At 43.4% G+C, this 9,981-nt stretch overlaps 1 protein-coding gene across 3 annotated transcripts in view; it reads left to right on the top strand.

Moving 5' to 3' along the window:
* Positions 1-8: 8 nt before the first annotated feature.
* KDM1A (lysine (K)-specific demethylase 1A) overlaps positions 9-9,981 on the top strand; it is a 71,618-nt gene continuing 61,645 nt past the window's right edge. For all 3 annotated transcript variants that reach the window (XM_014546924.1, XM_005875236.2, XM_014546923.1), the window contains exon 1: positions 9-102. In XM_014546924.1, the coding sequence (XP_014402410.1) occupies positions 40-102 (63 nt within the window). In that variant the 5' untranslated portion in view covers positions 9-39. The remainder of the gene's footprint in view (positions 103-9,981) is intronic.

Here is a 9,981-nt window from a genome sequence, read left to right as displayed (position 1 = left end):
CCAGCCGGGCCTCCCGTCGTGCCTGGTTCTGCCACCCCCATGGAAACGGGAATCGCCGAGACTCCGGAGGGACGACGGACCAGCCGGCGCAAGCGGGCGAAGGTGAGGCCCGACCCCTCCCTCCAACCACACCTCCCAGTGCCTCGCTTTCCCGAGGTCGTCCCGCCCCCACCGGGCCCCCGACCTTTCTGTCCCCCGCCCACCCAGCTCTCCCGGTCGGCCCATCTCCACCCGCCTCCCCAGGAGCTGGGTGAGGGAGGGAAGGTCGCTGCCCGTGGTGATGCGGTCTTTGTGCTGGGACCCGGCCCTCCTGGGAGACAGGGACTGATGGGGGGGCTCGTTCACTCGTTACAGTCGTGCACCTTTTCATTTTCCCGAGTGGGAAACATGGCTCCCTGACGTGGAGTTGTGGCTGGCGTTGTTGGAGACTCACGTCGCTCGTTTGCCCCCAGATGTGCCTTTCAGCTGGGAGCCCTGGGGCTGTGGGTGATGGATGCTAAGGACGTGCCGTAGCCAGAGAGACCGAAGAGAAAGGAACCTCTTTTTCGTTCCCTGGATGTGTTGGTGTGTGATAGTTTTTCTCTTGTTCTTTTTATTCTCTCAGTGATCTTTTGGCGTAGATCCTTTTTTTTTTTTTTTTTAACAGATGAAGCTGATTAAGAGGGCTAATATCAATCAGTCTAGGACTCTAGGTTCAAAAGTATGGGAAGGAAAAGATTTGCCACAGACTAGTATATGCAGACAATAGCAGCCTCGCGTCTCCGGGTGCCAGAAGCCGTGTTCAGAGCCTCATTAACGTTTTATTTTTTGCTGAACACCAAGGGGCAGGTATGGCCAGCTTCATTTTAGGAATGAGTAAATTGAGGCACACAGTTTAAGCGACTGGCCCAAAGTCACACAGCTGCTGAGTAAGTGGTGGAACCGGAATGTAAAGCCCTACACTTTGGTATGTGGTGATAAGGTCTCATCAGCCTCTGAAACAAAAGACCACATGGGATACCTCCAGTGTATGGGGCACTGGGGCAGTACTAGAGCACAGACTATATCTATTTATTTGTTTTTAATTCTTATTGAATTTATTGGGATGGCATTGGTTAATAAATTATATAGGTTTCAGGTGGACAGTTCCATAATACATCATCTGTGTATTGTATTGTGTATTCACCACTCCAAGTGCACAGACTTTAGACTTGGGCCTTTATTGGAGATTTCATGGTTCAGTTGAAAAAAACTAGAAATATTTGTACATATAATTTTTAAGTAAATATTTAAAATCATACAATTCATATAATTTGTGCATACAAGTTTCCCATCTGTATACGATTTTTAAGTGGGTGTACCAAGTCTGTGTATGAGGAACTTCTCTGTGTGTGTCTTACAGAACATTATTGTCTCTCAGTTCTGGATTCTGGAAGTATGAAATCGAGGTATCTGGAGGGTTGGTTTTTTTTTCTTAGGGCTGTGAGACTCTCCTTCTACCTTCTGATAGCCTCAATATGAGGAGCCTCCTAAGATGAGCTATCAGATTGCGCTGCCCACTTCAGAGCTCTCTCTCTCCAGGAATACCTTGTGCTAAGTAAAAGGAGGAAAATATTTTCGGGGGCTTTTACCAAAGCATGGGTTAGAAAAGCACAGAGGGCCGGCCCGGCTGCTGTGCCTCAGTGGTTGAGTGTCCACCTATGAACCAGGAGGTCACAGTTCCATTCCCAGGCAGGGGGCGTGTAGGAGGCAACAGATCCAAGATTCTTTCTCATCATTGATGTTTCTCTCTCTCCCCCCACCCCTCCCTTCCTCTCTGAAATCAATAAAAACATTTTAACGAAAAATGAAAAGAAAGAGCACAGAGGTTGTGACTCTCAGAAATGAAATAGAGGACGGAAGCCTAATAGGGTTTTAATTTTACTATTTCAATGGAAAGTGTGACCAGCAACCCATGTGATAAGATGGGGTTTTTTGTTTGTTTTTTCTTTTAGAAGTAGATATTTTTAAAAATGTGTTTCTTTTGGTTGGTTTTTTTTTTTTGAGAAAATTCACATACCATAGAATTTACCATTTTTAAGTGTACTACTCATTGGTTTTTAGCATAATCAAAGGTGTGCAATCAGCACCACAGTTAATTTTAGGACATTTTCATCACCCCTAAAAGACCCTGTACCATTAGCAGTCAATCCCCATTTCCCCCTTCCCCAGCTCCTGATAACCACTAATCTACTTTCAGTCTCTGTGGACTTGCCTATTCTGGATATGTCATATAAACGAAATCATATAATATGTGGCCTTTTGTGTCTGGTTTTAGCATGTTTTCAAGGTTTATCCATGTTGTAGTAGTACTTCCATTCAGTACTTGATAACTCTGTGGCCAAATAATATCCCACATTTTGTTTATCTATTCATCATTTGATGGACACTTGGGTTGTTTCCACTTTTTTGCATTGAGTTGATAGAGTAATTTGGGTTAACGAGCTCCTTAACGAGCTCGGTCTCCGAAGGAATTAAACTCGTAAGTCAAGGCCCCACTGTACTGCTATTTGCGTCTTGCTAATGAAAAGAAAATTGGATTCTACTGAGTCTCCTATCTACCTACTCTAGGACTTCTGTGAGGATCAAATGAGATGAGGCAGGGGAAAATGCTTCACAAACATTTGGTTAAACTGTAAAATGTTTGCACCTGGCTAAAAAGCAAGTTGGGTTCCTAGGCTGAAGAAACTCCAAGGAGGCTAGTTGCTAGGGAAAGGAAGCCGGGAGTTACTACTTGACATCATTACCCAGCACCCACAGCAACCGTTTTTCCAGGCGGGGCTGGGCTGGGGGCCACATTTTGCACCATGGGGTCTTGGCAGCATTGGCTGAGATTTGGTGGTGTGTTGCTCTGGGGTGGTGGCGGGGCCTGTGTCCCACTTGGGGGAAGCCGAGTGTTGGTTTGTCAGCGCCAGGTCGGTGGGGCCGTTTATTTTTAAATGGCCGGTGTGCGTCATGGCAGCTCCTCCATTGAGCGTCTGCCCCCTGGTGGTCAGTGCGCATCATAGTGACCGGTCGGACAGACGGACACTTAGCCTTTTATATATATAGATATGTTTTCAGTTCTCTTGAGTATATACCTAAGAGTGGTATTGCTGGTATCTCTTGGTTTAACTTTTTGAGGAATTGTCAAACAGTTTTCCACAGCAGCCACACCATTTAAATTTCTACCAGTTGTATATGAGGGTTCCAATTTTTCCACATCCTTGTTGACACTTAATGCTGCCTGGTTATTATAGACTAGAGGCCCCGGTGCACGACATTCGTGCACTGGAGGGGAGGTCCCTTAGCCTGGCCTGCGCCCTTTCGCAGTCCAGGACCCCTTAGGGGATGTCCTTAGCGCTTCCGCAGAGGCTGGAGAGGCTCCTGCCACCGCCGGGGCTTCTGGCTGAGTGGCACTACCCCTGTGGGAGCGCACTGACCACCTGGGGGCAGCTCCTGCTTTGAGCGTCTGCCCCCTAGTGGTCAGTGTGCATCATAGCAACCAGTTGTTTCACTGTTCGGTCTATTTGCATATTAGCCTTTTATTATTTAGGATAATAATAATGGATGTGAAGTGGTATCATTGTGGTTTTGATATATAGTATTACCCTAATGATGTTGAGCATCTTTTCTTGTGCTTATTGGCCATGTATATATCTTCTTTGGTGAAATGTCTATTCTCATCTTTGGTTCATTTTTAAATTGAGTTGTTTTTTATTGTTGAGTAGAGTTCTTTATGGTGATTATAAAAGTTTTAAATTTTGATATCCAATTTATCTCTCTTGACACTTTTGCTTCTGGTGTTATATCTAAGCAAATATTTCCTAATCCTACATAATGATTTACTCCTGTGTTTTCTTCTGAGAGTTTTATAGTTTTAACTCTTGCATTTAGGTCTGTGATCATTTTGGAAATAATTTTTTTAATATGGTCTGAGGTATGGGTTCAGTTTTATTCTTTTGCATGTGGATATCCAGCACAATTTGTTGAAGACTAGTCTCTCCCCCTTTGAATAGTTGGCATTGACTGACCATAAATGTAAGGGTTTGTTTCTGAACTCTCAGTTCTCTCCTACTGATCTATAAAGTATTGTTTTGTTTGTTTGTTTTGTTTTAGTAATTCTTTATTGTTGAAAGTATTACATATGTCCCCTTTTTCCCCACCATTAACCCCCTCCAGCCACCCTCCTGCCCCACCCCCACCCTGCCCCAGGCCTTCAGCACCCCATTGTCTGTGTCCATATGCATACAAGGTCTTTGGTTGATTATCTCCCACCCACACACCCTCCCCCACCTTCCCTCTGAGTTTTTGCACTCTGTTCCCTGCTTCCATGTCTCTGAATCCACTCCGTTCATCTGTTTATTTTGTTCATTAGATTCCACATATGAGTGAGAGCATGTGATACTTGTCTTTCTCTGATACTCTCTCCATGTCCCTCAATGCTGTCTCAAATGGTAACAGATTCTTCTTATTTTACTGCTGCATAGTATTCCATGTTATAAATGTACCACAGCTTTTTTATCCACTTATCTACAGACTAGGAGCCCAGTGCGCACGGCTTGCCCACCCACCCGCCACCCTGCCTTGACACCCAAACCTCTCCACGTAGAGCTCCAGCGCGCCTGGCCCAGCCCCCTGACCCTCTGGCCTTCTCTGGCCACTTCAAGCCCCAACCTCAGTCCCTTGAGTTGCCTCGTGCTGGTCCCACCTTCTCCAGACTCCTCCCTACTTCCGCCCCGTCTCTGGAGCAACGCAGGGGCTCTGCCCCGTCATGGCGCCTGAGCAGAGTGTGGAAACCTCCCGCCTGCTGCTCTGTGCTCCTTCCCCAGGCAGGTGAGCGGCGGGGTGCTCTGAGTGCGAGAGGTGGGTGGTGAAGGACTGGTGAGGGGGGCGCTACGGGCGCTCATTCCCCGCCCTCCTGGGCACGGGCCTCCTCCGGGCGCCTCCCCACTTCCAACCCATCTCCAGGAGCAATGCCCCACCACACATGCACAGGCAGCCTCCTCCTTAGCGGTCATGACTGTGACACCATTAGGTCCAATTAGCATATTACCTCTTTATATATATAGATGAGCACTTGGGTTGTTTCCAGATCTTAGCTATTGTAAATTGTGCTGCTATGAACAGAGGGGTGCATACATTCTTTCTGATTGGTGCTTTGGGTTTCTTAGGATATATTCCTAGAAGTGGGATCACTGATTCAAATGGCAGTTCCATATTTAATTTTTTGAGGAAACTCCATACTGTTTTCCATAATGGTTGCACCAGTCTACATTCCTACCAGCAGTGTACTAGGGTTCCCTTTTCTCCACATTCTCGTCAGCACTTGTCATTTGTTGATGGCAGCCATTCTGTCAGGTGTGAGATGGTACCTCATTGTCATTTTGATTTGCATCTCTCAGATGATCAGTGACTTTGAGCATTTTTTTCATATTTCTCTTGGTCCTCTTTGGAGAAGTGTCTCTTTAGATCCTTTGCCCATTTTTAAATTAGATTATCTTCCTTTTGTTAAGTTGTATGAGTCCCTTAAATATTTTGGATATTAAGCCTTTATCAGATGTATCATTGCCAGATATGTTCTCCCATACAGTGGGCTCTCTTTTAAGTTTTGTTGATGGTTTCTTTTGCGGGGCAGAAGCTTTTCATTTTGATGTAGTTCCATTTGTTTATTTTCTCCTTAGTTTCCTTTGCCTTAGGAGATGTATCTATAAACATACTGTTACAAGAGATTTTGCTGCTTATGGTTCTTACAGGATTTTTATGATTTCACAACCTATATTTAAGTTCTTTATCCATTTTGAGTTTATTCTTGTGTATGGTGTAAGTTGGTGGTCTAGTTTCATTTTTTGGCATGTAGTTGTCCAATTTTCCCAATACCATTTATTGAAGAGACTCTCTTGACTCCATTCTATGCTCTTGCCTCCTTTGTGAAATATTAATTGAGCATAATGGCTTGTGTCGATTTCTGGGCTCTCTGTTCTGTTCCACTGGTCTATATGTCTGTGCTTGTGCCAGTACCAGGCAGTTTTGAGAACGGTGGCTTTGTAGTATAGCTAGATATCTGGTATTGTGATCTCTCCAACTTTGTTCTTTCTCAAGATTGCTGCAGCTACTCAGGGTCTTTTTTTATATCGGATGAATTTTTGGAGAGTTTGTTCTAGGGGTTGGAAATATGCCATTGGTATTTTAATGGGAATTGCATTAAACTTATAGATTGCTTTGGGTAGTATGGACATTTTAATGATGTTGATTCTACCAATCCAAGAACATGATATATTCTTCCATTGGTTTATGTCTTCCTCTGTCTCTTTTTGTCTGTGTCCTGTAATTTTCTGAGTACAGGTCTCTTACCTCCTTGGTTAAATTTATTCCTAGATATCTTAATTATTTTGTTGCAATAGTAAATGGGATTTTTTTTTAGTTTCTCTTTCTGTGAGTTCATTATTGGTGTATAAAAAAGCCATAGATTTCTGGGTGTTAATTTTGTATTCTGCTATATTGCCAAATTCATTTTTTAATTCTAGTAGTTTTTTGATGGAATCTTTAGGATTTTCTATGTCAATATCATGTCATATGTAGATAAGGACAGTTTTACTTCTTCTTTTCCAATTTGAATGTCTTTTATTTTTTCTTCTTGTCTAATCGCTATGGCTAGTACTTCTAGTACTATGTGGAAAAGGAGTGGTGAGAGCGGGCGTCCCTATTTGTTCCTGTTCTTAGGGGAAATGGTTTTAGTTTTTGCCCATTGAGTATGATGTTTGCTGTAGGTTTGTCACATATGGCTTAATATGTTGAGGTATAATCCTTCTATTCCTACCTTGCTGAGAGTTTTTATCAAGAAAGGGTGTTGGATTTTGTCAAATGTTTTTTCTGCATCAATGATATGATTATTTGTTTTTTATTTCTCAATTTGCTTATGTGGTATATCATGTTTATTGATTTGCAGATATTGTACCATCCTTGCATGCCTGGAATAAATCCTACTTGGTCATGGTGTATGATCTTTCTGATGTACTGCTGGATCCGATTTGCTAGAATTTTGTTGATAATTTTGGCATCTGTGTTCATGAGGGGTATTTTTTGAAATAGTCTGAGTAGGATAGGTTTAAATTCTTCTTTGAATGCTTGAGAAAACTACCCTGTTAAGTTGTCTGGTCCAGGGCTTTGTTTGTTGGAATTTTTTTTATTACTGCTTCAATTTCCTCCATAGTTATCGGCCTACTCAGATTTTTTTATTCTTCCTGATTGAGTTTTGGAAGGTCATATTTTTCTAGGAATATGTCCATTTCTTCTAGGTTTACCAGTTTGTTGAAATAGAGTTGCTCATAGTTGTTTTTTACGATTCTTCTTATTTCTGTGGGGTCTGTTGTTATTTTGCCTCTTTCATTTCTGATTTTGTTTATTTGGGTCTTCTCTCTTTGCTTCTTGGTGAGCCTGGCTAGAGGTTCATCAATCTTGTTTATCCTTTCAAAGAACCAGCTCTTGGTTTCATTGATCTTTTGTATTGTTTTTTGGTCTCCATGTCATTTTTTCCACTCTGATCTTTATTATATTCTTCCTTCTGCTCATTCTGGGATTTTCTTGTTGCTCTCTTTCTAATTCTTCACGTTGCTGAGTTAAATGGTTTATTCTCAGTTTTTCTGTGGTTTTTTTTTTGAGGTAGGCCTATGAACTTCCCTCTCAGGACTGCTTTCACTGTGTCCCATAGAGTTTGAATTGTTGTGTTGTCATTGTCATTTGTTTCCAGGATGTTTTTTATTTCTTCTTTGATCTCTTTGGTAACCCAATCATTGTTTAATAGCATGCTATTCAGCCTTCAAGTGTTTGGGTTTTTTTCATTGTTTTTATTGTAGTTGATTTCTAATTTTATGCCATTGTGACCTGAGAAGATGCTTGATATGATATTAACCTTCTTGAATTTGAAGAGACTTTGTTTGTGTTCCAATATGTGGTCTATCTTTGAAAATGTCCCATCTGCACTTGAGAAGAATGTATATTCTGTAGCTTTGGGTTGGAATGTCCTGAAGATGTTAATTAAGTCCATCTGATCCCATGAGTCATTTAAGATTGCTGTTTCTTTGCTGAATTTTTGTCTAGAGGATTTACCCAGTGTTGTCAGTGCAGTATTAGTCCCATACTATGACTGTATTGCTGTCAATTCTCTCCCTTGATATCTTCCAGAAGTTTTTTTATGTATTTGAGTGATCCTGCATTGGGTGCATATATGTTTACCAGAGCTATATCCTCTTGTTGTATCGATCCCTTTAGGATTATGAAGTGGCCTTACTTGTCTCTTGTTATGGCCTTCACTTTGAGATCTATTTTGTCAGATATAAGTATTACTACCCCAGCTTTTATTTCATTTCCATTTGTCTGAAAGATATTTTTCTATCCTTTCAGTCTGTATGAGTCCCTTGTTCTGAGGTGGGTCTCTTGTAGACAGCATATATATGGGTCATGTTTTCTTATCCAGTCACTCGATGTCTTTTGATTAGAGCATTTAGTCCATTTACATTTAATGTTATTATTGATAGGTACTTGTTTGTAGCCATTTATATTCTTTATGCCTGTGTTCCTTCTTCCCTTTCCGACCAGAACTTTGGCTGGAGATCCTGGCTAGAGGTCCTGACTAGGCTGCTGATCAACTGAAGGCTGTCTCCGTGTCATTCCTTCTTCGCTGACTCCGCCCACACCTTTGGGGACCCCTGGACCCACTGGGGTCGGACCCCAACAGTACAGGTCTTTTGCCTTCTTGGCTAAGTTTATTCCTAAGTATCTTAATTTTTTTTGTTGCAGTGGTAAATGGGATTGTTTTCATGTGTCTCTTTCTGAGAATTCATTATTGGTGTATAAAAAGCCATCGATTTTTGGGTGTTGATTTTGTATCCTGCTACATTGCCAAATCCATTTATTATATCTAGTAGTTTTTTGATGGAGTCTTTAGAGTTTTCTATGTACAATATCATGTCATCTGCACTTAATGAGAATTTTACTTCCTCCTTTTCAGTTTGGATGCCTTTTATTTCTTGTCTGATCCCTGTGGCTAGGACTTACAGTACTATCCTATATAATAGAAAGCCTAATATACTAAGTGCCCGGTCGTCCGGTTGGCCATTCAACCAATCAAAGTATAATATGCTAATGATATGCTAAGGCCGCTCAACTGTTTGCTATGATGTGCACTGATCACCAGGGGGCAGATGCTCTGACCTGTAGGTTAGCTTGCTGCTGGGGTCCGGCTGATCAGGACTGAGCGAGACGGGCCAGACATACCCTGGAGCCCTCCCGTGGTCCCTCACCAGCTGGCCAACCTCCTTTGTCCCTCCCTGGCCCTGATTGTGCACCGGGGGGGTCCCTCAGCCTGGCCTACACCCTCTTACAATCCGGGCCCCTCGGGGGATGTCGGAGAGCCGGTTTTGGCCTGACGGCGGAACAACCAGTTGCTATGACTCACACTGACCACCAAGGGGCAGATGCTCAACATAGGAGCTGCCCGCCTGGTGGTCAGTCTGCTCCCACAGGGGAAGTGCTGCTCAGCCAGAAGCTGGGCTCATGGCTGGCAAGTGCAGCGGCAGTGGCAGGAACCTCTCCCACCTCCACAGCAAAACTAAGGATGTCCACCTGCTGGCTTAGCCCCACTCCCCACCTAAGCCATAAGTCAGACATCCCCCTAGGGCTCCTGGACTGCGAGAGGGCGCAAGCCGGGTTGAGGGACCCCCCGCCCCTCGCCCCCAAGTGCATGAATTTCGTGCACCAGGCCTCTATCTACACTAATAAAAGAGAAACATGCAAATTGGTGTCACTCTGCTACCCTTCCCATTGGCTAATCAGGACGATATGCAAATTAACTGCCAGCCAAGATGGCGGCCAGCAGCCAGGCAGCTTGAAGCTAACAGGAGGCTTGCTTGCTTCAGTGACGGAGGACTCCAACGTTCCCCGCCTGCCGCTGCCGGCCTCTGAGCTTGCAGTTTGAAACATTGT

This window comes from Myotis brandtii, unplaced genomic scaffold, assembly GCF_000412655.1.
Source record: "Myotis brandtii unplaced genomic scaffold, ASM41265v1 scaffold456, whole genome shotgun sequence".
Taxonomy (NCBI): Eukaryota; Metazoa; Chordata; class Mammalia; order Chiroptera; family Vespertilionidae; genus Myotis; species Myotis brandtii.
Note: the sequence above shows the minus strand (reverse complement) of the source record. Positions and strands in the feature narration are given on the sequence as shown.